Here is a 26,611-nt window from a genome sequence, read left to right as displayed (position 1 = left end):
TAAAGAAAAAAGTCTTATCTCACCATGTCAGGGTACAGCTGACAAACATAATTATGTATCTACAACTTAAGTTTTGTTTCCTGATATTCACGTGATGGGGCAGTGCAAGTAAGCAAATGACACAAAGTTGAGAGGAGTGGCAGACACACCAGAGGGTTCTGCTGTTACCCAGAATGAAATTAACAGGCTGGAGAAAAAGGCCAACAAGAACTTCATGAAATTCACTGAGAAGTGCACCTGTGGTGGAACAGCTCTAGGCACCAGTATATACTGGGAGTCACCCAACTAAAAAGGAGCTTTGTAGAAGCTGGAAGAACCTGGAGGTCCAAATGAACACCAAGTTGAAACATAAGTCAGCAACACGCCCTTGCTACAAAGTAGACTAACAATACACTGTGCTATATTAAGCAAATTATTGTCAACAGTGCAGGGGGTGGTAATTCCCTCTTCTCAGCACTGGTGAGGCTATACCTAGAGTAGTGTCCAGTTCTGGGCTCCCTAGTACGAGAGAGGCATGGGCATATTGAAAGAGATTAAGGACATCTCCCCGATGAGAAAAGTCTGAGACTCTGCAGCCTAGAGAAAGCTTGGCAGGGGATCTTATGGACATATATAAATACTTCAAGGGAGAAAGAAGATGGGGGTGATAGAGCACAGGCTTGTCTACAGAGGCTGTGGAGCCTTCCTCCTTTAAGCTCTTCAAAAGATGCCTGGACACAGGTTTGAACAACCTCCTCCAAGTGGCCCTGCCTGAGCAAGGGCTGGACCAGATGGCCTTCAGAGCTCCCTTCCAAACTCAACTATTCCATGACACTTTGTTCAGATTAAAGCTCCCTCACCTAGGCTTCAAAATACTCACTTGCTTGAGAATGTAGCATTTGGACACCTTGGAAAGACTGTGCAACCCCAGAGCTCTCTTCAGTTTTTCAAAGAGATCTCTCATTTCATTACGTCGCCGGCGCTCATTTGCTGTGTGTGTCTGGCGGTAATGAGCAAAAGCTTCTTCCTCGGACTTCTGCCTTCTGCTCCAGATTGGAGGATTCTGCTGGAAAAGTAACCATATGGACCAGTTAAAAGTAAAAAAGGAAATGTAACAGCAAACTATTCAAAGGCATGCTTGATTTGCAATGTTTCACTAGACACCTGAAGATATCACATCATGCTATTCATTTATTATGTCTTCACGACAGCTCAGTGTCAGAAGCATGAAATGCCGACCAACAAAAAATGACCAACATAATCACATCAATCCTAAAAGGAACAATCACGAGCAGCCCCTTCTATCTATGAGCTTTCCATTTTTGCAGTACAAGGCTACATAGGTAAGTCACAGCATTACAGCAAAATCACACATTTGAGCCCAGTGTTTTTTCCCCGTTTGTCAAAACTCATACCAGTAAATGAAAATATCCCATCAGTATTTTTCCCTGACATTAAACTAGTTTCGTTTGTATTTTGTTTGATGGGTAAATGTAAATAGGAGCGAACAGACAAAAGACACTGTTGATACTGATCACCCCAGACACCTACCAATTAACAGACAATGCTGAAAGTCAGACTCTGATTTTGATTAATTTTGTTTGTGTCCAGAAAGCTTGACAGTAATGACTACCCTTACAGGTTTGAAGATTTGATTTTTTCAGCATTATTCCTACAGCTTTTTTATTATTATATTTATTTAATGATGAAATAATACTTTAGAAGTCTTAACGTACTTTGACATCATTTTTGGGTCTACGACAAATCCGAGGGAATTAGCAGAAAGACTCCTCGGGTTCAGCAATAATATTTCTGAGTCCTCTGGCCTCAGGAGGAGTCTGAAGGCTGACTCCTGATGCTGACTTTTGCCCTCAGAGGCAGAATGAGCACAAGTAAGGCTGTAATTGCATCTGCTTTTCTGTTGGGCGCAGAATTCCTTTAAAGGAAGGGCCTCTTGTCAGTTTCAAGGGCAGAGGGAATAACAACTGAGGAGGCAATGTGCCCTGTAACCCATCTTCACCTCAGGCAAAAACGGACATACCAATCTGCTCTAATATACAAAACATTCACCAAATTCACAACGCACCTCAAACCCCACCCTCCCAACAGGTAGCTTTAAATCTGACTTCAGGTGCACTGCTGACATTTATCACAGACAATTAGTGAAGCGTGCCTTAAAGTGACCCTAATATATAGCATAAGTTCAGAAGGACTGCAATGAGTTTAGGTTTGAACTTGCCTAAGGACGTATTATTTAAATTGTTTTCAGAAATCCTTTGCCCTATGCTGCAGTCTATATAATCCTACATATTATTGTCTTACATATTTTATGGGTGCCGTTGAAGTTGTTTACACCAAAATCACAGAACCTAAGAGAACATAATAGCAAGTAAGAGGCAGATATTTCTCCTGTACAAGAAGTTGAGTGAGAAATCACCGATGGCAGTTGCAGTCTTTTTTTCTTTAATGAGATTTGGACTGCTTCCCCCTTCCCCAACATATATTTGGTTTCTTGCACTTAATCATAAACAACACAGAAGGTAGATAAATTGCATTAGAGTTGCGCTCGAGATGAAAATTTATCTTTAAAATGGAGATGTGATACCAAAAGGAAAGAGGAGAGCATATACCTTCGTAGGACTTTCTGTTAATTTTTCATCCGAAGAATTACGAGCATGGTATCTGGAAGAAAGGTAGAAAGTTTTTCCCAACACTACTCATCTCATGCACTCTATCCTTGTTAAGTATATTCCAACAGCCTAGAATTGCTCATTTTTATCCCCTGAAATTAACTTTTCCTTTTAACTACGTGAAAGCAGAATACTGTTGAGCTTTCTCAAGGAAGTCAACTATCTTCAATGCCAGCGTCCTGGAAAAAAAAAAAATCAGCTGTTCCAAAAGCTGTGAAATTAGTCCACAGTTCAACAGTAAATTAAGCCAGTGTCTGTTAACTTCAGGAAGTATTTCTATTTGATTTTAGATAGTATTTTGGCTGTTGTTTTCTTTTTGTAAACACAGATTAACACTGATGATGTAATCATACCCCCAACCAAGACAATCAATCAAAATCCTCACCTTCATTCCTACCCTAACATATAAAAACAGCTTCCTCATATCATTTCTCAGGCATTGAAGAAAACAAAGAACAACACACATACAAAATAATTATTTGTGCAAAACATAACATCTAGTTTTCTCACTGAAGGATCTTGACAACTTACAGAGAATAGCTCTGTTGCTCTCTAAGAATAAAAACTGAGCTGTATCTCTGGAAGGAAAAAAAGAAGAATCATCTGGGAGGCACAGAATAATTCCCATCAGATTTTTTCTTAAATTTCTATGAAGTTCTTCAAACATTTCCCTTACTTATTTTGATACAGCTGAGGAATAGCCATGACCATCTTCACATACTTTAAATAAACAATGTTTTTACTTTGCATTGTCATTATAAATGCAAATGTAGCAGCAGCAGCAACAAATAAAAACAGAACAAAAAAAAAAAAGAGCCAAGCTATCCAAACATGGCAGGCTACATACGAATAAGAAAAGGCTTTCTTCATCCAGGGCAATGGTCCCAAAGTCAAAGCTTTCATTTACAGGATCATGGACGAAATCCATGACTGCTCCTGCCTAGAAATCTACCAGCAAGAATAAGCAAAACAGAAGCTTGCAAAATCATATTAAAAGCAAGGTGACCATGCTTGTAATATTCAGTTTGCAGAAAGGGAGACTATTTAGTAATAAATATTACACATTACAAGATACATATCCTCATGAACAAATCAATTGCAGAGAAATTTAAAAAACAAAACAAAGCAAAAGCTACGATACCTCAAATCTACTTAGTTCTGACAGCCCCATCCTCAGACACCAAGATGCACCAGCGCTTAGGAAAACCTGACAAGCCTTGCTTTATCTTACCATTACGCGAAATCTCTTGTTTAATAGGCTTACTCAGTGTCAGCTCAGCAATAAAATACAAAACTGTAGTGCTCTCCAAGGATGCTTACTTCTCTTTGGAAGGTCGGATTTTAGCAGCTGTGGCCTTCAGACGGGCAATGTTAATCTTCTCTGAAAGCTCCTCCACGGTCTCAATGTCCACCTGCTCGTCATCCTCACTGTATTCACACGCATCCTGGAACAGTTTTTGTTTTGTTTTTTAAAAATGAGTATCTACTTAGCAATAGAGCTCAGGCCAAAACAAGTTGCACTTCAGTCTCAAAACATTGTAACATTAATTAGAGAACAGCACTCTTCAACTACGCCGGCCAATCAGCAGTGCTAAGCAGGCAGTAAAGCAACTGTCACCTGAGGAATGCCTCACATGAGCAACTTCACAAAGTTTATTTCAGCAAAATCCATCTCTGTCATTTGTGCGTTTAAAATTAGTCCGATGAAAAGCCTTCCCAGGGCAGATTTCCTGCCCACATTTCAAATAAGGCCAAACTACCTTTACAACCACCTACTGTAGACTTGCTAATTAGTACTGTTTTGACTTGAGTTGAAACAGTTTGCACTTTGGTAATGGTGCTTTCACACCTAAGAGCAACAGGCAGAACATCATGAAACTGCGCTTCTTTGAGTCATACAGAAAACTTGTTAGGTGATAGATTGTCATTTTTGCTCTTTCTAAAAAAATGACCTGTAATTATTTTAAATATCCAGAACTTCCTCAAAAGTACTATTTCTCCATGCTCTGACTCAAAAAACTTGATAATCATCTGTGAAGACAGAGCTAGAGTGCCAATGCAGAGCTGTAACTGTTAAATACTAACCCTGTGGCCATTTTTAGCACCAGGTTATCCTCCCCACAAAGAAAATGAGCCTTATTCAAGCAATTTTTTTTTTTTTTTAATTACAGCTTTCATTATTTAATTATTATAAAACGTGGCTTTCTTACAGAATGCAGATCTTTCTCCTTCTACAGTGGAAAATGCCATTAAATCTCCTTTCTCTGTTCTACTCATCCCAGTTCCCTGACGAACTACATCTCACTCTCCTCCTACTCTTCTCTCCTGTCTTTCCTTCCTTCTCTTTCTTTCTGGGGAGTTGTAATCTCCTCCTTCACTGAACAGAATACTTACCTGAAACTAATGTAAATAGTTAATCACAAAAACCACTAGAGAATAGAATATGAAAAAGGCAGTATGCAGTACCAGAAGAAGGCCTTTAATAAATGCCAATTTTATAGATTATCAGCAGCTCATTAGTGATAGAGCACAGTTACACTGCTGTTCCAGGAAACTCTTATTAGAAAGGAGAAAGCATTGGATTTTCTCAGTTGGACATGGATTAGACTGTAGTGAGGTAAATAAAAACAATAATAAAAAATAAGAGTGGCCTAAATTATCCCACAAGCATAACTAATGTGTTGTTAATGATGAATACTTACAATTATCACTCACGAAATTCATACCTGTGAAGTTCTTAGCTATGTTAATTGAAACATTCCCAATTTACAGCCAGGAGCACTCTTTGCTGATAATTTCCTTTTTGACAGAGGACTATGGTCTCTGACAGCTTTCAGTGTGACACAGTAAAGAGTACGGTGAATCGCCCTGTTAGTTCCCAACACCCCATCAGAGTGACCACTACACACTGCCACAGAAAATCATGTGGTTCTTTTTCAAAGTCTTGTATAACAACATCTCCTATGGCTGTGTGATAGTGGCTATAAAAAACAGCAACTGTTGTAAAAAATTATGTCTGCCCTCCTTTACTAATGCCTATGTTGGTACTGTAGCCTTTAGAAAAGTATATAGTGTCTACGTACAGATAGAGAGAAAGTGTAAATGTGTTTATAATGTGTGTGTGTATATGTGTACATATACTACGTCTACATAAACATACACATTACTGCCTACAGAATCTTCTAGTCTTTTAAGTAGAATGAAACCACGTAAAGTCCTCTACATTAAAAAAAAAAAGAAAAAAAAGACTCCTAACTACTCACGTATGCACAAGCTGACTTCTTCCTAAACAGTGAATTATCAAGAAATTACTAATGAAATAAAGGAAGATGAATCTCAGATTACCAGCTTCATCTGATCCAGACCCAAACAGAAAAGCATCCTCGCTTCAGCAAGCTGCTCTGCACACTCCCTAGTAGTCAGTCCATGCTTTTAAAACATCACGTCTTTTGAAAAAGGAATAGAAAACAGCAAGGAGAGTGAACTCATGTGAGCAGCCGCTCTCCCTGGAGAACAACCGCACTCGTTCTCTCAAAAATGACAGTTCCAGTATAAAGAGAAAGCAGGGAATTAAACCAAATTCTCATCTGACTTTAGAAGTATGGTACTGGCATCGGCAGAAGCATTACGACTTACTGTCACTCTCTGTGCCTAAAAGCCCACAGACTCCTTACTGCTTGCGTCCTGTAAATGTTCCTCCACAAAGCAAGACTTGTCAGCGCTGGGATCAAGCAAAGCACTGAGAAAAAGGACCATCTTTACTAAGGAAGCAGTATATATCAGTTGGAACTTGAGGGGCTGGTCAGGAGCTCTGTTACCCCTGTCCCCAAGGCAGACAGCGCTAGAATGAAAGTCAAGAGATACCATACGGCTGGGACCCGGAGAGGTCCAACCACATACTGCCTCCAGTTGAGATCCAGAATACGGAGCTACTGAAAATGAGACCAAGGTGAGACCCTTGTTCACTTCTGCCTAAATATTTTAATAGCTTACACATACTGCCTGTGATCAGGGTGCAGCTTTGCTGCATGCCTGGAAAGTGGGTCTGTATGCTTCCAGAAACTTCAAGTCCTACCACATAAAAATCTAACTTGAAAAATATCACTTATCCATACAGACAGCAACTTTTCAACAACTTCTCACATTTCTATTTACTTGTTACAACCTTTGTCAATATTCAGCTTCAGTGAATGTTTTTTTATTTCGATTTAAATCAAGTCACTGGGTTCTTAAGAAGACAGATGCATCCAAATTGCCTTTCAGTCAAGCCAGAGCTACATTTCCGTTTGCCCGACTGAAAAGCAAAGAATGATCCATTTGTACAAGGTCACAGAACTGAAGAATGTAAACTTGAGTCTGAAATTAAGGTCTACTGACCGGGAAGAAAGGAGGGAAGGGTAAGCAAAACAAAACAAAACTAATTAGAAGTTGGAAGATGCTAAAATTACACCATTTTCCTAGAAGTGGACCTTCTGTGGAGCTTCAACAGGAAAGAAAAACATATAGCACAGCTGTTTCCACAGGTTTTTTTTTTTTTTTTTAATTCTCTATGAGCACTTCTAATCCTTTTTGCTCTCTTTGGTCATTCATAAAACTTCCCTTGTTGTTAGAAACCCACAGATATCTTCTACAGCGTTCCAATTTTATCCTGTGATTTTACATGCAAGAGATGCATAGAGTTTCTCTTAAGAGGGTGAAGCTGTGCAGGGAAGGAGGTTTCTGTAGGGTCGCTCTAAAGATGCTAGGACTCAGAGTGAGGAAAAAAAAAAAAAAAACACCATGAAATTAACTTCTATTAGAACCATTATCATGGTTAAGCTCTTGAGAGCTGACAAGTTGCTCTGGATTTATCAAAGGATTGAAAGAAATGATCCAGCTACAGTTATTTTCACAATGAAACTTTTTACATGTTATCAAACTAGAAAAACAGTATTCCAAACCTGAGGCATGGTGTATTTTTCAAAGAAGACAGAGTAACTCTCCTCTGACCACTAAGAACATCATATCTTTCAATTTACAAGTCCTGCCTGTAAACATACGTAAAACTATCATCACTTTTTCTTCTTACTTTTAACAACAAAGGCAAAAATGCTTCAGGATGAAAAGCCTTTCCTCTCTAATTTTTTTTCCTGACTTCCCAGTACTAGGAAATATATCACCATTACATGCAACTAAGAAGTCCACTTCTTAAGTTCCGCCACGAGATCAGCCCATATCCGACACATGTAGTAATAATCCTCCATTGGCCAAATTCTGTGTAGCCTAGCATGAATGACTTCTGTTCTGGTTTCAACTTCTAAAGAGCTTGTGGAAGCTTCACCTTTCTAATGTTAGCCCTCCTGCAAGTCCCACAGTGTCGAGAACCACAGAATTTCTGGGTTAGAAGGGACCTTAAAGCTCATCCAGTTTCAACTCCCTACCATTGTACTGGGTAGCAAAACTTCCTGCTAGACCAGGTTGCCCCAAGTGCCACCCAACCTGGTTCTGAATATTTTTTCCCCAGTTGTGTCATCCACAATTTTTCTAGGCAACCTGTTTGTCACCCTCATAATAAGAAACTCCTTCCTCTCATCAACTCTAAATCCACTCTCTTATAGTTTAAAACTGTAACTCCAGTCTTGATCTTTGTGTGAAGTTTTTCTGTGTTGGTGAACAACAGGTCCAGCAACATATCTCCTCTGATTGGGCCTTCTATCTGTACTGAGAAGTTACCCTCAATGCATTCCATCAGCTGTAAAATTTCTAAATGCCTCTGACCTTAAAAAAAATGGGGACACAAAAGGAACAAGCCTGCACTAAAACAAAGTCTAAAGTTGCTAAAGAAACATCAGCACTTTTCCCCTTTCTGCACTTTGATGTTTATTTCTAAGCACATTCTTCTTCATCTATCTGCTCCTGGCAGCCTACTTCCCTCTTGCTGGTTCCTGAACAGCAAACTGCCTAATGGCAGCGGGTCTTCTGTGACAGTGATAAGAAGGAAGGTAGATAACAGATGTCCTTAGAAATTACCCAAGGAAATCATTTCTGGATCTGCCTTGTACTCTACAGTGTCTGCAGTTCTCACACATGACACGTCTGTATCAAAAGCTCTGGACTCCTTAGAATTTGCTAAACCTTGGACCACCCAAAAGCATATTAAATTTACTTATTAAACTTACAGTGCTACAATCATTTGTAATGGTCTGTCACAGTTTTAAAAACCACTAAGTTACTACAACATTCTGAATAAAATACCTTGCTAGGCAATGAGAGGCTACTTTTACACTAGCAAATTAAACAAGACTATAGGACTCTATTATCCATAGCATTAAACCATCAGAACAACTCCTGACAAGTCTTAGCTTAAATCAACAACCACTCATGAACAATTCAGACATGATTTGTGACACAGTTCAGGCCAAGCAGCCATTTAATGTAATGCTTTGGAGAACAGGAGTTTAACATCATGTCTCAGACCACTGCAACAGAACTTGTTAAAAAAAAAAAAAAAAAAAAAAAAGGGTCCTGACATTGATTAGTTTGCGTAGTGATATACTTGAAAGGTTTTATTCATACCACCAAACCCCAGAGGATCATCACCCCTAGGCTTCTCTTGATGCAGTTCAAGGTAAAAAAATAAAAAAGGGCAGAGGTACCATCTTAAGGAGCTTATCTTTCTGTTGAGCAGAGAAGTTTACAGGAGTTTCTTAAGTGCAGAGAGCTAGCACAAGGCAACAAGCTGATGGGCATCAACGTGCAAAATCAGGAGCAAGAAAGTCACTATTGCATTGAAAACCTCACAGGGAAACCTACTAAAAAACAAATCAAAAACAAAAAAAAAAAAAAAAAAACCAAACAAAAACAGTGACAGCTAAAATACAGGTAAGTAGCAATCATCCTGAATCTCACTGGATTTTTCTGGTATTTTTTTTTAGCACTTCTTCCTGAATACCTAAAATCAGCCTAGATTCCAAACTAGTAGCGACAGATCGGTCAGTATTTTCACTAAACACAAGTATTAGTGGAGATGCATGCACATTTTGCTTCTGTGTTTCTAACAGCTAAATGTAACAGATAAAATTCATGCTGTTACCTGCTCATATTAAGTGACTTCAGCCAGTCTGACAGACAATAACAGCGCAGCCTGTCCTGTAAGCACTATCCCAACAAGAGTGGAAACGGTCTACACGAAGCATATTCTTGCTGTCGTTTGAGGCACTATCTGAAGCTCTGCAATATAACTAAGAATTCTCAAGTACTCAAAAGGTTTGCTGAACAGCCTGCTTGCTTCTGATAAGTTTTTTTATTCTCTCTTTCATGACTGCATTCTCTCTTTTCCCCAGTAAAACTTATTATGGGGAGGAGGCATAAGCTGAAACCAAAGAAGAAATATCTGCTATAACACACCTGGCCAGAATTTCCTGACAAGAATGGGTGAACTAAAATAAAGAGGTTCACTACAATGGTAAGAATGCTTTTGGACAAGTAACTTCTTGCTAGAGGAGTATTACAGCAATTTTTTATTTTTTTATTTTTTTCCTGAATGGGCTGAAGGTCTCCAATTTAAAAGCCTGGATTTCTACCTTGGATAACTGTATTTTAAGTATATACTTCTCTCTTGAAACAAAACTACTATCCTGTACGTTCTTCCCTAAGGAGCAATAAAAATACCTTGAAAAACCTGTCTACTCATTAATAAGGACTGGACTGAGGTATCTGCAGTCCTTCCCAAAGGACTACTGCTCCGAATACGCTCTCAATCCTGGATCTTCACAACCTTAAGAATTAGCATCAACTTAAACAACTCACTGTTATGGGAATGCCACTTTAACTAGCACCATTCTCCCTTGAGGAAGATGTTTGTTTGGATCTGTAAATCACTCTTTAGAAATCTTCTCTAAGCTTCCCAATCTTCAAATCATATTAACCACAAAGCTCGAGTGTAACTCTTAAAAGCTGAGCAGCTCCAACTCTTCTGAGGTCTTTCAGGTGGAATAATCTTAGAAGCAATGCTACACAGAGAAATGCAAAAGGCTTAACACTAACCCACTTTCATACTCCTGGCTTTTGTTCTGTGTTTTCAGGCCACTAGTGACAAATATCAGCCCATTCTTAGCACAGGAATTTGTTTCCTCATAAAATAAGAAACAACCATAACCAGCACATCCCAGGAGCACAGGAAAGGGAATGGTCAATCAAGTACTTTCCTCATTTTGTTGATCTACTGAAGATCTCATCAGAAGTAGTAAGTAAATAAATAAATAAAAATATCTAACTGCAATTCTCCCAAACCGGTCCTCCTGGCTGCTTTAAGTCTTACTGAGAAAAATATATTCTTACCAACAAGCCCCCAGTGCAGAAGACTACAGACTTACTTATTTAGATTTAAACTGAATTCTCTAGTAGGCATTTGATATGTTAACTCAACCTGCAGGCAACACACACTGACACACCAAGAATTCACCCAAATTCCGAACTGGTTTTAAAATTTCTCTTCAAGATCTCAATGCCCAGCCTTGCTGCTCTAGATCTAAAGCTAATTTAATCACGTTTGTATAAACTTATAGCAAATACTTAGAAAATATCTTATATGGTTCCCTGAATTGTACTGATCACTTCCAAAACATGCAGAATGCACTTCTTCCAAAACAAATTCTTCTTAGAATCTCTGATAATTAGTTTTATCATTCTTTCAGAGGACAGAAGAAAACCAGATCTTTAAAACATCAATCCTGGCAACAGGTTACTCTGTGACCAAGACACTGTATTTGTTATCTGTCGGTAAACAAACAGATTCTTAAGACTACTTTATCTGAAAGGTTTACTGGGCAACTGATAACTATAAACTGTAGTTCTCTAAACGTAATGATAACCCTGCTGAAGATACAGAACTGCCAAAGTGTCACCACCCCACCTAACACAAGACAGCAATAGTTCAGTTTTGCAAGCTGGAAGAGCTTCCAAAAATCATAGATGCTTTCATTTTCATCATCTTCATGCAGCTGGGATGCTACTATCACACCTGAAAATTGTGAGCTGGTACACCAATTGGTTTGTCTATTTTTGTTTAATAAAATACATTCTTCAAAAGCTGTGGTTGCTGGCTCAACTGAGTTAGTCTGGGTATCATTACAAGAGGAAGAAGTCTAATTTGGTTTTCAATAATAGACATGAATTAACAGAGAAAGGATAAAAGAATTTTACATAATTGGAATTACATACCTGGAGCTTCACGTTCTGAGAACACTAGTATAGTCTACCATATTTTAATTCATTTACTCTTCAGTTCTTCTCCCCTTTTACCTCTTTCTGCTTTTATCTCATCCTCCAAAAAGGCAAATTTCTTATGTTCATTTACACCGATCAGAAAAACCCAGCTCTGTGTTTTTTAACTAACAGTGCACTATTTCTGATACACCAAAAATACATGAAGTAGTTACATGTATGATTGTTTCAGCTTCTGAATGTAATCAGACAGAAACTCTATTAGCATTAAAATATAAAGATATCTTACATATATTAACCACATCACTTCCCTTATTCCGTGGCTTCTGTAGCCAGTTTCTTTTCTACTGAACACAGAATGACAGCTTTCAGTGCTACCTGAATTTATCACTAAACTTCAACAGGAATTCAAGGAACAATTTGAGCATTCCTTCCAGAAACAAAAGTTAACTAGTAAGAACTATGAAAGCTGAGTAAAAGGAAACAGCTTGAAATATGAGAAATACCAGACTGGTTAATACATTTTAGAATCCTATGTTGCATTAGGCAGAATCAAGTTGCTTTAGTCACTATAATAGCAACATCACATGCAACAGTTCTACTACAGCTGTTTCAATGTAACTCAGACTGAAAAACAGTATCTAAAAGGCCACTTACATGCTACTCATTAAAAAAAAAAATGATAGGAAAGAAGTCAAATGTTTTCACTTGGAAGCCATATCTACGATTTCTAAAGAAACTGAAGCCTAGAACACAATTATACAGTTTCTTTCAAATCCATGGGTTCAGGCATGGTAGTTGGTCAATTAAAAAAAGGCCCTTCATAAACAGTTAAATACTTACCACTTTTTCAACATCTATTTCCTCTTCACTTGAGAAATCAGAAACACCATCCAGCATCTCATAAGCAGAATCATCAGTTTTTTCATCTTCATCATCATCATCATCATCTTCTTCCTCTTCCATATAATCAGTTGTATCAGTAGTGGGCGCAGAACTCTTTTTGTGATGCCTGGGTTCCTGTGCCTTCTGTTCAGGTATGATGAAGTCACCTATATCAGATCTGTCAGCTTTGTTAGCTCCTTCCCTTTTGTTTTCTGAAACAGGGGCAATGCTGGATATTTTGCTCCAAGAACTGTTAGCCGGTATTACAGTATCTTCAACTGTTTTGATTTCCTCCTGAGAATCAACAGCACCTTGTTCTTTGTTTTTACTGCTTTCCCCCATGGCTATGTTGGTTCTGCCTTCCTCAGTACTTATTACCTGCTTATCTCCTAAAGCATTACATTGCTCTTTTGCAAAACTTATTTCAGACTTGCTTGTTTTTTTCTCTCTTAAGCTTTCTGCTTCTGCAGAGGCCTTGCACTCCTTTTTTTCCTCTTTCGGCTGCACAGGACCATCCTGGAACTCTGTTTTGTTCTGAGGCAGTTCAGTTCCTGTCTCTTCCTTTTTGCTCTCCAGCTGCGTATCTTGTTCTTGCTGTCTCCGTGACTGCCCAGAACTTGCTTTGTTACCCTCTTTCATATGTGCCTGCACTTCACCCTCCTGTTCCTTAACTGGTTTATCTTCCCATTCAGCATGTATTTGTTCTTTTCCATGGTTCTTCAACTGTACAGTCTCTTGATCCTTGAGACCCTGTGGATGTGTATCATTCAGAGGAGCAACTAGAGAATATTCTAATGATTCACAAACTGTTTCAGAGTTAGCTGAAACAGCTCCTACATTTTCAGAATAGACAGAATCCTCTTTCTTATCCATGACTGCTTCATTTTCCTCATCATTTAGCTTTTCACTGATGTATGAATGGTCAGAAGATATAACATCTGTGGAAACATCATTCTGAAGAGGGGGGCCATCATCACCAGAACCCTCAAGCACCTTTGAATCCTTCTCAAATGCCTCTAAAGCAGTGGAACTTTCAACAGGTGTGACTGTTCCAGATACTGATCCTTCAACATTCTTTGACTGGTTTACTAACACCTCCTTTTCTTCTTTTTTGTCACCTGACACTGCAACCTCAGACTCTGCAACTTCACTCTCCTCTGAATGCAAATCCTTCTCTGTTTCTGTTTGCTGAGCAGCACCTGAGTCATCTTTCTGGCTTATTTTCTTGGAGTCCTTCTTCATCTGAAGAGATGCAAAATGGTGAAGAATGGAGTTTGGTACTGTCTTCTGTCCTGCGAGCTGAAGTAAAGCAAAACTACCAGATTGTAAAGGTAAGACATTAGCATTTGATGCTGGTAGAACACCTGAGTTGCCAGTTATTTTTGATTCAGTGGTGGTTTGATTTGTCACATTAGCAGCAGCAGGAGGTGAGATCTTCAGAGTCACAGTGCCTGTTTGTGATACGTATCTTGTTACTGAAGGAGAAAGAGAAGATGCTTGAGTAGCTGGAGTGAACGTAGAGGATGACTTGGGTCCTGCAGTTTGTACAGTTGAATTTGTGACAGGAGTGGAAGACACAGAGGAAGCAGGAGATACACTTGACTCGGGAGGCTTAGCAGGTGTAGGCAACCTAATTCCTACAACAGATCCTGTGAAGAAAAGAAAAGATCAGCTTATTCTTGCCCATATGATTTTCTTTCAGCACTTGATGCTGTTCCAGAAGCAGCCAGCATTCTCATCAATTGTAATGTAACCAGCATCGTAACAATTTCTCAGTGAAAAAGTGGATGCTGCATAAGGTAAACTGTACAGTTTTTATACAGAACATCTCCTTAAAAAAAATAATGAGGTGGTCACTCTGGAATGAATAGATGTAATGGTAAGCTCTAGCATCATTTTTTTTTAATTGAAGAAAGTACTGTATTTCGCTGAGATTCTTTCCATTTTATTCTTTTCCACTTACAGAAAACAGGGAAATGGGGATTACTCTTAAGTAAAAGACGAATGTTTATTTCTTCTTCCAGTAAAAACTTCCACAGAGAAAAAATACGACAAAATTATGTGATTATACCACAATTTTTTCCAACTTAACAAACCCATCAGTGCATTTGATTAGATACTCAAAACTCCTTTTAAAACAAGAAAAATAAGACCACAGGCAGCAAGTTTCTCCTGTAACAAGTCCTAGATCAGAAAGGAACTTCAGTCCAATGAGACACAGCTAACAGCTTGTTCTCTTTAAAAGCATCTCCAGCAAGTATGATTTCTGAATTAGAAGATCATCAGCTCTTTAAAGCGATAATACAGTGACTAAGGCTCCTTTGTCATACACATGGACCCTTTTACCTGCTGTGAAGAACTCTCAAGTGTTGGTAATTTAACTGTTAAGTGCACTTTCCACATCTTAGATGGGCTGAAGTTGCATTACTTCTGGGTAACTACACTTAACAGTCTTTACTTACACCCTGCTCTATAACTTTCAGTATGATAAGTAAGTATCACAGATAGAAATACGGTGCGACAAACCTAAGTAACACACCAGTCAGCCAAGAAAGAAACCTTGGACTTTGTACCTGGATTGCGGAACATCACAGGCTGCTGCACGTTAGGCTGGGCACTGGGCTGGGCACCCGGAGCTCGAAAATGCTGCAGCGGAACAAGCTGAATTATCTGCCCATTAGGATGCCTGAACAGGTTCACCCCACCAGGGCTTCTGAGAGGCTGAAGAATCATTCTCTGTTTCTGAGGAAGCTGCACATTGTTTAATGGTCGCAAAGCAGGGGATGTCTGAGGCACCGGAATCAACAACAGTCGTGGTCCTACACGTTTCTCTGTTCCAGGAGGTATCTTTGGAGGAGTCTTATTTAGAGCTTGTGCTTGTGGAGCAGCATCTTCTAAAACATTTTCAAAAGTTACGTAAAATCAGGTTAAGAAAACATACTATAAATCAGGCATTATTCTTAAATCAAGCACAGATGTTTTAGAAACATCTTTAGATCTTTAGATGTGTGTCTAGTTCTCAACCACGACTCAGAAAACTCTCAAGTAACAGTGAAAAGGTAATTCCACACCTACTTCTTCAATTCTATACCAACGGTGAAATCATAGCAATCACAGCAATATCTGTGCTACACATTTCTACAAGCCAAGAAACAATGGGAGACTCCAAGCCCGTTTCATAGCAGATACTGACCAGATAAATAGTTTCTTTTTCCCCTTCTCTAGTAGTTTCGGCTAGGTTGGAATAAAACAAGCCATTTAAGAGACTACATTTCTTATTCCATTTTGGAAATAACGGTGAGACAAGCGAGTCTATACTTAAATTGGGTTCTGCAATTGCATACTGTGTCCCAACAATGAATGAGGAGAGAAAAAAAAGTGAGCATTTGCAACAATACGCTGAAGCAGACAAGTCTTACCTCTTTTGGGAGCTATTGAAGGAGCTGACTTCACTCCTGATAATATAATCGGAACAGAGCTGACAGAGGAAGCTGGTGTGGTCACCACAGACGTAGCCACTGCAGTTGTTAGTACAACTGTAGAAGGGGATGTTGTGATAACAGGACAAGTAATTGTTGGAGCTGTTACTACAGTAGGGAGTGACAGAGGTGGTGCTGGAGCAGCAACCACAGCTGCTTTTGTTACGTTCACAGTGGCAGTAGGAGTGGCAGATGAGGAAGTAGTGCAAGTGTTGGTTCCAGGTGTTGCAGAAGCACCTGTGACTGTAATTGCAGGAGGAGAGGAGGCAGGTTCATTAGCTCTTGTTTGGCTAGGAGCAGACACAGTAGATGGTGCCACACTGGTACTTTCAACAGTTACAGGAAAAGTGGTGGTGGCTGTAGTCACCCCAGGAGAGATAGTATAGTGAGCTGGAGACAGACTTGTGGGAACCACAGGAGTGACAACCATTATCGGTGTAGGATTGATACTGAGCTTCTGTGGCCTTGAAAGAGGCTGGCATGTGCTCACTGAAGGAATCTTCTGCTGCAGAGCTCCAGCTTTGTTCATCACAAACTTTGTGAACACACCACCAGGTGAGGGTCGAGCAGCTGCAAATAAAAACTTGCAGGTCAAAATTTTAATAGACTTCTCTTTGCTGCTCTTCAGGTACAACAACTGTCATTTCATAATGAATTTGGGTCTCCATTCACTTTAAGAACACCCTGTACTTAACCAGAAACCTTCACAGCAGTCCTGAATATGATTTACATATTAGAAATATGCATGTATTCTATTGCATCTCCTCCTGGTCACACAAAAAAATTAGGTCTTGAGGTGTTGTTCTTTATCATGAAACTATGAATATATAATTATAATTTCAGTACAAGGAAACAAATGGCTAGGTGCAGTAAACTCAAACTACGTTCTGAATCTCAAATTCTTCCTGTAGTAGTTTTTTCCATGTTCCTCTTTTCACTGCTTCTTGATTTTCTGACTGTATATAAGTGTTAAACAGCCATAGAGAAAGGAGGAAGAGAATTTTGTCTTGCCTCCTCCTTTTTGCAGTGACATTTGTGCAGCTGAGGATGGGATAAATTCGACCAACAGGAAGAAATCACTACTGGGAAGCTTCCCTTCATCTCTTGCTCTCCAAGGACCAGAATACCATATCTGTATCACTCCAGATGCTTACAGATGAGAAACAGAACCTAGATACACAGTACAACACAGTACAACAACGCAGAGATCATTGCGCAAGCCCAGCTTAAATATATATGCAATGATCGCTTCACCCATCAATGAAATGCAGCCACCTTTTTAATAGTGCATAAGCACATAACACAAGTGGTTTTATCACAGGAAGAGAAAAACAACACAACTATTTACAATGCAAGGAAAATTTAGTCAGAAGGAAACAGAGCAATTCACCAAAGTTAACATTCTGCCAGGACACAGGTAACATCCTTTTCTCTTGCAAAACTTCTTCAGATATTTAGTGAAGATGGGGGAAATGTGTGGCTGGGAACTAGATTTCTCTTCGATGTTTTTTGTTGTTGTTGCTTAAAATCATGCTAAACATAGTATTTAAAGGCAAATTCATCTCTTGCCATGCTGGGTAAAAGCACTTCAGTACCAACTTAGATACAAGTACCAAATGCTTTTCCTGATATTCCTTCCTTTAAAAAAAAAAAAAAAAAGAAAGAAAGAAAAAAGAAAAAAGAAAAAACTGACAAAGAAAAAAACTTCAAGAGTGCTGACTAAGTCCAACCCTGTTTAGCTTGTGAAATCCAATGAGACTGCAGGCCAGTAGTTATCGGCTGCACACCTGTTCTTTTGCTAATCCAGACTTGGGACGTCTTGTATTTCACTGCACTGCTTCATGCAGCTTCGCTGGTCACATGAGTTCCAATTCTAAGTGCAACATCATCAGAAAAACAAACTTTGAGGAACTACAGCTCGGAGCGATCCTTTCACACTTTAAACCCTCATTTTAATTTCAATGCTTGATGAGAAGCAATCAAAAATCATAGTAAGAAAACTCTCAAAACAAAAATTGAGGCTCAATGGGTAGGTATCTGTATCCCTTCTTCCTTGTTTCTTGAAAATATGCTCTAGTATTGTTAGTAAAATAACTAGAAGTCAAGTCAACACCTCTAGTCTTATTCTGAAGTAAAAATAAAACTTTCTGCTTTAGAGAGGTTATTTATTGCAGAGGCAGCTTAGTTGGCAAGTCAGCCAAAGGCAGCAGGCACTGTTGCAAAGAAATCAACAGCAATGCTGTACACTTGCTTTTTATTTTACCTTCACGCAATTTAAAATACAGTAATAAGTTCCAACCTACCTATCTGTCTCAGTGGTGGGATAAGAGCTTTCAGAGTCGTCACACTGGGGTTTGAAGTAGTGCTGATGGAAGATGTAGTTTTGGGAGCTGATGTTGTGGGCACCTGGACTGATGGTGTCCCAGAAGCATTGGATGCTACCTTGGAGATCACAGTACTGAGGGTTGAGATATCAAGTACTGTGGGTCGCAGCCTGCCTGTGACATAAGCAGCTAGCCGACTGGCAGGATGTAATGCCCCCATCTGTCCCAAAAGCAGTTTGGCCTGAGGATACCTTTTATCATTAACCTGAAAAAAGTGGAAAAGGGAAATTTTGTGAAAAGAATGCTAATTCACCACCTCTGGAGAGGTGTTTCATTCCACAGGACTTCCAAGCGTCCTTTTCAAAAAACAAAAACAAAGACCCACATTACAATTCAGACTGGGAACTCCTAACTTCCCTGCTGCTCAGAGTAACTTCAAGCAACTCTGTTGCATCTTTGTAATACAGATATTAGATGCTATTCAAGAACTACAGAGTCCAAAGGAACATGAGAAATCACTGAAATTAAGTAGAGGGAAGCTAGCACGCGTTTTTCCTTTCCTACTTACACTGCAGTCCTGAGTTAAGAGTGGTTTTCCAAATATGAGGACGATTTTAGATAAAATTCTCTACCCTATCATCACCTAGCATTACAGAAGAAAGAACACATACATATACATCGGGACAAAACTCTAAGGAGTTTGCAAAAGCTTTGTCAGCTTTCTTTTCTTGTCTGTACTGTATCACAAATTGACTAACTCCACATTCAGAGCTGCAGTTGTAACTGAGAGAAGAAACAAACTTTTCTGGATATCAGGCTATAAGCCCAGTGGTCAACAGGAAATTTCATACGAATTTGATTGGTAGTACTGCTTTCTACCTCCAGGCTGTTCAGTAGTAACCTCTAAAAGCCACTTATTTTAACACACCGCAATGAAAAAGGCCTTCACTCTTTAAAACAGGAAGTCTGCCCCTAAGCTGCTCTTTCTGCGAGCTTCTCCTTGTAAGGGCAATGCATCTGCAACGCATTATGCAAATGAACTCAATTCTCATTTTCTAATTCATATACCTCCAGTGCGAGTGGTGTTACTACGACCACATAATATCCTTGAAAAAGAAGAGATCCTACAGCTCCTTCCAGCAATTCCTAACAGCAAGTTGGCAGCACGAGACTGCAGAGAAATGACACGCTCTGAATTTTATGAAGTCTCCTCATCATTAACACACACTCAGAAGACAACAAGCTATTAGTCAAGACTAGCAAACTGAATAAAAAGCAATTTAATGTTTACAGCTTCCTTTTAAAGTTTTGTCCCAGTGTACACCTCCGAAATTATTCTTTTTGTGGCTTCTGACAGCCACTTATTCAGAAGTGTTATCTGCCAAATGCATCTGCAGAGAGTTTTCAAAAGCTCCAAGATCTTGAGAAAGATTCTGCACTTGGGCCACCAAGACCTAAAAGGCCAAAAGACCAATCTATATCACCAGACTTCAGACTTGGAATCAGATTTTCTGTTAAAAGGGACAAGCTTACAGAGAGGCAGAAATGTCACTGGATATGAAGAAATCTTGTCTGGACAGTCAAAAGACTAGGTAAGACAAATTACAAGAGTGTTTGTTCTCCTCTTTAGAGGGTTCTAGGATACTGGATGAAACTGAATCTAATCTCCACAGTAAAGGCAGAGGGACCCACCTGAATCAAGCCTGAGTGGCTCATATTAGCTTTGCGCTTGTAGACAACCAGCTTTCCTGCAGGAGAAATTCCTGCATAAAAAGGCAAGCCTTTGCCCCCATGCAACTTCTCCCGTAGCTTGTCCAATGTGTAAGCCTGAAAGAACTTTACATTTTCTGCTTTTTTGCATGACGGCACTCCACTATCGGGAGTCTCCAAGTCAGGTGACTCAGGCTTCTCATCACTGTCCTGGTAGGATGGCACTGAAATTTTCACTCTGGAGGAGTACACAGGAGGGTTGTTTGCATCCTGAGCCTTGTGTTCCGAAGCCAATTCAATAATGAGGCTACCCACTTTGAGGCACTGTGGCATGTTACTGTTGATGTGCTGTGATAGGATGGTCAATATCTTATTGCAATCTTCATTCCAGCTGCAGTCAGAGATAATCTCGATAAGTTTGGTTGGTGCACATGGAGTGGTGGGATGAACACAGGAGGCGGAGGAAGAGTCCCCCTCACTATGGGAAGACCACGAACTTTTCTCTGAGAAAGAATTGAAATAGGTTTCTGCAATACTGTGGCATTTTAATCACCTGGATATTCAAACAGTTTTGTTCTGCCCACCTCCACCCTTGTCTCAGCTGCAGGGCAAGTAAAAAGAACTGTTCAAAACATCACTTCCCCTTGCAGAGCTTCACAAGCAAGCAAAAATGCAAAACTAAGGTAACTGTTTCTCACAGTTAATTCTCTGTAGCCATACCATCTCAGGTTCTATCCCGTTGCATCTCACAAGCTAAACAAAGCTGGACTGTTTCAGTGTGTGGATGTAACATCTCCAAGCAACATCAATATGCAATGGAAAGCATCACTGATTATTCCAGAGATGGCACTTTTCTCTTGGAGTCAGAAAAGGACCAGTGTCCTATAATGCTATTTTTGACAAACAAGCCACTAGCAGAACTGTCTTTTGTGGAAGATGTTTAATAGAAGCACGACCGTTTGCTGTCATTGGAGATCCAACGTCATTTTTTGCAAAACTGTAAGGATGTTGAGCCCTGTGTCCTGGTCATTTTAATTCTGACCTACCAATTCATCAGTATTTTCAACTAGTTGTATTATTTTTCCATTCCGATCCTTAAACACAGAATGCTGTTGTATACATTAAGCAGTGGGGGGGAAAAAAAAAAAATCAGCTCAAAAAGGCAGCCGTATTTCATTAGTGGATGACACAATGCCTTGAGTACGTCTCATTTTAAGGACTGCAACATGATTTGGGCCATTTCAAATGAAAAGAGACAAAGATGCCTAACCTCCCTCTTTATGAGTTACAAACTCAAAGCCACATTCATACATAATGTACTCAATTCAACCTTTCAACTTGAACTAAAATAATTCAACATCAAACAGCTCCATACAAAGTAGAGGCACTTCTTTAACCCATACAGTTCTAAGTGGAGAACACGAGGGTCTAAGATTCACAACACCACTTGTAAACTTATTAATTCTTCAGGAATTAAAAAGTAATGAGAGTAGGGAGAGAAACCTCTGATTTCCATTCCCTATTAAGTATCTAATTACCATCCTTAAATACAAGTCTGCTGTATAATACAATCTTTTACTCTGAACGAGCTACTGTAACATCAATCATTTCAACCTTGGAATGATGGCAAGTACTTGGTAGTTAGCCTGCTGTATCTCCCACATGACACACAACTGATTAAGAAAACAGGAAACTGCAAGCACATCACAAGATTTTTATTGGCAATTGTAGAAACTCCCACAGCAAATGCATTCTTGTTTCATCAATAGTTCCTTTTTTTTTTTTTTTTTAAAGCCAAAAACTATCAACACACTCAATTACACTCAAGATTCAGCTCTTACCTCCGCATTTTTCAGGGCCTTTGTTTATCTCACTGGTTTCTTTCTTACAAGATTCTTTCTTAGAAGACTCTTTTTTAGATAATTCTTTCTTAGAAGATTCCTTCTTTGAAGATGGAAGTCCTTGTTCATACATCTGTGGGAAGAAAAAAAATGTACAAAATATTATCCTTGTGTATCCTCTTCCACAATAAAATGACATCACAAAATACACTGGTTCATCATGCTATCATCCATAACCATAGAAAGCATTTTAACTTTGCCAGCAGTAAAATGTTCGTCTTCTAACAGCAATTTTAAGACTCATGCAATAACGAGTTTTGCAGCCAGGAATTTCCACAGACAAGACAATTCATATCACAGTAACAGGGAAAGTTGACCATCACTGCATGATGATTTGGGCTCTGTCGCTACATCACCGTCAAATAAAAGCCAAGCCCCCACGTTATGTACAAGTTCCTGTGGAAAAATTTTCTTCCCATTTCCAATATTCCTACCTGTTGCAGGATACACGCTGGACACACTGTAAATTCTTACCTTTACAAAAGAGCTCTGTGAATGCTTTTGGTCTTTTTGTTGCTTTTTTTCCTCCTTCCCAGGCTCATATACTCGAACCCTTGCACAAGTCATCATACTTTCAAAATACAAGTAGACAGGATCCTTGTCCTCCTCTCGAATCTACACAAAAAAAATACAACCTCTCCATTCTGGATGTGCACTAGATTTATAAAACACTTTCGCTTTCTAAAAGAATTTAATATTAACGCTACAGTAGAAAATATCAGAATATTTGAAGTTGAATCTTTCCTCTTTCCCCACCTATGGAGGTTTTCAAAGCTAGGTTGGATGGCGCCCTGTACAATCTGATCTAGCTGGTAGCAACCCCAGCTAGAGGGGCTGTAACTAGATGATCTACCAATCTCCCTTCCAATTCAAGCCACTCTATAATATCATAGCTCAGTCTACAGATTGCTCCCAAATTACACAGAGGAAGAAAAACAGGAAAAAAACGTACCTGTTTAAATTCTCTTCTCAACAGAGAAAGAAGTCCTGAAGTGTCATTCACCATTTAACTATCTGATAAATAGAGCACCAACTCTGACATATTTTCGTCTTTAAACATAACTAGACTCAACTTCACTACTATTCTTCATCTATGACTGCTATTGCTTGTGTTAGATAAAGGTGAGGGGAGAGGAGAGGCAAAGACTCCTACAACACTGGCAGTGAAGCCACAAACAAGAACACAAAAGCTTCTACAATCACAGTGATCCTCTGTGTCACTATTCAGACTTTTTTCACATGTAAGTTATTAACAAGGCTACATTCTGTAGATAGTAACTTCTACAAACACTACAGGACAAGTAATCATTTTACCCATAAACAGCATATATTACTGCATTATTTAATAGGTCATCAGCAAATCATTACCACCTTTCTCACTGCTACAGTAAACTCTCAACAGAAGACTACCGTAGTTAAAGAGATACATGTATATGTCAATTCATCCTAGCTTATCAACATGCCTATCATCTCATTTTATCTCAAATATACAGAAGTTTTTAGCAACGTTTGCTTTAATTTTCAGCTTAAAAAAAAAAGAATATCCCATTTCTTACCACGGGGTTGGGTTTAGGAGTATACACTCTGCCTGTTTTCACTCCACTGGAAGATCTATGTTTACTAGAAAGCACAACTTCTGGGTTAGGCAGGACTGTAGATTTAACTGGTTCAATAACAGATGGTGTTGGAATGTAAATAGGTTCTGGATCTATTTCACCTTCTACTTTTACCCACAATGGACAATTCCTAAGAGGCTTTTCTGGCTCTGAGTCACAAATAGCTGGGGAAAAAAAAAAACAAAACAGTAATAAATTTAAAAAAAACAGTAATTTACACAAGTGAAAACTAACGTAGCATGGCAGCAATGAAAATCTGAGTTTGAGTCTAAAGTCTAGCCATATACCAGTAACTAATTCACACTGAATTAAAAATATTGGTATCTGTTCTTGTCTCAAATTCTAGTGAGAAGCCACCAAGGATTTGTCCACAAATGAAAATGAGAAAGATTCTATGCTAATCACTGTTTCCTAGCTGTGCTAAGACAGCAGATTAAAAGACCACTACAGAGCTGGGAATCTTAAAAGACAGCAAACACAAATTTCAAACATATAAAAAATATACTTTATAGCACAACTACACATAAAAACTTGTTTACTCTATTGGAACACCACATAGCATCATTTTTTACCGTTGATAAAATTATTACTAGAACAAAGCTGTAAGTTCATAGGCAATTTCTGTCATATTTCTGAACATGCCTTAGAACAGGTCTAAAACTACTCAACTATTTCCACCAAAGTCAGTGAAATATAGTTATATACAGGAACTGAAAATAAAGCTCCAGATGCTTACTTGGTAAGAGGGAGAGAATGAGTAGTAGACAGCAAAGATTACCAGCAGCTATAGCAGTAATTATTTCCATATACTTAGTCTCTGAAGATATTTAGAGGGTTCACAGAGAGTTAAAATTACCAATAAGAAACTAGTTATTTGAGCAAGACAAATGACTGAATAATGCAAAAAAGCCTGTAATAGATAAGAGTTACTAAAAGGGAAAAGGTGTGATTACCTACCAGTCAGTTACACCAAGATAAGCATTGCAGAGATCTCTCAGAGCTCATTCCCATTTCTGGATTTAGTAACGGAATCCCTACTAGAACCTAAAAACATTTCCTGGCAAGGCAGCTGATTTCAGGGAAGTTTAAGAAATTGCTTTCTACCCAGCAATACTCACTGTATTCCACTTTTTTTCTTTTCTTCTTGTCTTTCTGCTTCATCTCATCTTCTTCTCCCACACCCTCTTCTTCCACATCTTCATCCTCTTGCTGTTCTTCTTGTGATCCATAGAACACAAGATTTCCACGCACAGCCTTTTTCAGTATTTTTTTATGTTTTGATCCACCCTTCACTACCAGTACTTTTCTCTTCAGGCAAGTACACCCAAACATACAGTCTGGCCTGCGGCAATGGGTAGGCTGACGTTTTTCCAGTGCTAGACTGGCACATATACAACCCAGCCGACAGAAATCGTTATTGCAAGGAGGTGCTCGTCGTCGTATTATTTTATGGATAGGTTTGTTTTTGAGAGAAGCCTGAAAAAGTTTTAGATAGTAAGTAAACACTTGAAATTTTAGCAAGGTGAAATCAAGCAAATGTGAAATTGCTATTCCAAGTTCATTCAGAATTATACCTCCCTCTTACTACATGGTCTGGTTATCCATAAAAATTTGTCACATGTATGGAAAAAATACAATAGAGAAGAGTTTACATTTTAATATTATGAGACACAATTTGAGACAGTTGAACAGCCTCTTCAAGAAGTGGGCCGCAAAGAAAGCAGTTTATCATCTGACATCAAAGTTACATCACGTTTTTTGTTTTGTTTCTGGTTGTTTGGTTTTTTTTGGAGTTAGCCCTACTGAAAAAAAGAAGTGTCAAATAGTAAGGAAATGCAGTTACTGAATAGCAACTGTATCAATTAGAACTTTTAACAGGGAAATTGAGATAATTCATAATTAACAATGCCTATCAACATGTTATTAATACAATTAGTATTTCCACATGCTGTTTAGACAGCAGTTCTAAACTTCCAATATAAAGGCTACAACACAAAGGAAGAACATGTTTTGTCATGCTCATTAGCAGCCTCAGTCTTACTTTCTGCATCTACAGGCAGCTTCAATAACTACAGATAATTGAGAACGCAACAGTACTGAAGGAAAGAAAAATACTGCTATCTACCTGAGCTGTAAGCAGGGTAGCCAGGGAGATATCTGCTCGTTCTTCTGTAATGTAGGTTCGTGGTTTGCCATCCCAGAGAGCACAGTCTTCCAAGTCCATTAGCTTTACTTGAGACTTAGACAAACCTGGCGGACGAGCTGCTTGTTGCTGCTGTGGCGTGTGGCGCAAACTTATTTGTTTTGGCAGTATGCTTTCATCCAGATTTGGCATCAGGAAACCATCTGCTTGGTTAGTCAAAGAGCTACTTGAGAGAGACTTAGCAGCCTTTTCCACTGATGCTGAAAAGTTCTGTTTCTGCTTGGCAGAAAAAGGCGAAGGCAGTATAGGCTTGTAGGATGATTTCCCTCTACTGTTTGAAGATGCCTGTCTGTTTTGAGTCCTTGCCTTCCTAGAGGTAGATGACAGGGAAGCGGGCTTGAACGTGTAAGATGTGGATGGAATTACGGTGGATTGCTTCTTCAAAACACTGTCTAGTGTTCGCACATAGCTAGTGCTCTTGGTGGGAAGCTGATATACCACAGGGGAAGTGGGTGTGCTAGAAGAGAATCCCATACTCGTTTCCATCAGCTTTCCTTCATTTTCCAGGTACTCATCCAGCTTGTCACTACAGAATGCTGAGCGATTCTTCAAGGAACCTTCTGAACTGCCACCTAAATAAATGACGAGCATTTTAACTAGCCCCTAGGAGAGCAAACTGA

At 39.1% G+C, this 26,611-nt stretch overlaps 1 protein-coding gene across 9 annotated transcripts in view; it reads right to left on the bottom strand.

The window, feature by feature from the left end:
* MGA (MAX dimerization protein MGA) overlaps positions 1-26,611 on the bottom strand; it is a 58,545-nt gene that overhangs the window by 8,013 nt on the left and 23,921 nt on the right. For 3 of the 9 annotated variants that reach the window (XM_085224806.1, XM_085224811.1, XM_085224807.1), the window contains exons 8-20: positions 25,914-26,563; positions 24,907-25,264; positions 23,729-23,952; positions 22,647-22,787; positions 22,113-22,245; positions 20,254-20,774; positions 18,541-18,826; positions 16,178-16,807; positions 15,332-15,652; positions 12,717-14,407; positions 3,990-4,114; positions 2,610-2,661; positions 860-1,045 (exon numbers count right to left, since the gene is read on the bottom strand). In XM_085224806.1, coding sequence (XP_085080932.1) covers positions 860-1,045; positions 2,610-2,661; positions 3,990-4,114; positions 12,717-14,407; positions 15,332-15,652; positions 16,178-16,807; positions 18,541-18,826; positions 20,254-20,774; positions 22,113-22,245; positions 22,647-22,787; positions 23,729-23,952; positions 24,907-25,264; positions 25,914-26,563 — 5,318 coding nt within the window. The remainder of the gene's footprint in view (positions 1-859; positions 1,046-2,609; positions 2,662-3,989; positions 4,115-12,716; positions 14,408-15,331; positions 15,653-16,177; positions 16,808-18,540; positions 18,827-20,253; positions 20,775-22,112; positions 22,246-22,646; positions 22,788-23,728; positions 23,953-24,906; positions 25,265-25,913; positions 26,564-26,611) is intronic. The other 6 variants (XM_085224809.1, XM_085224815.1, XM_085224808.1 and 3 more) reach the window with 5 other exon arrangements.

Source organism: Meleagris gallopavo, chromosome 5 (assembly GCF_905368555.1).
Source record: "Meleagris gallopavo chromosome 5, MGAL_WU_HG_1.1, whole genome shotgun sequence".
NCBI lineage: Eukaryota > Metazoa > Chordata > Aves > Galliformes > Phasianidae > Meleagris > Meleagris gallopavo.
This window is presented reverse-complemented; position numbering and strand designations above follow the sequence as displayed.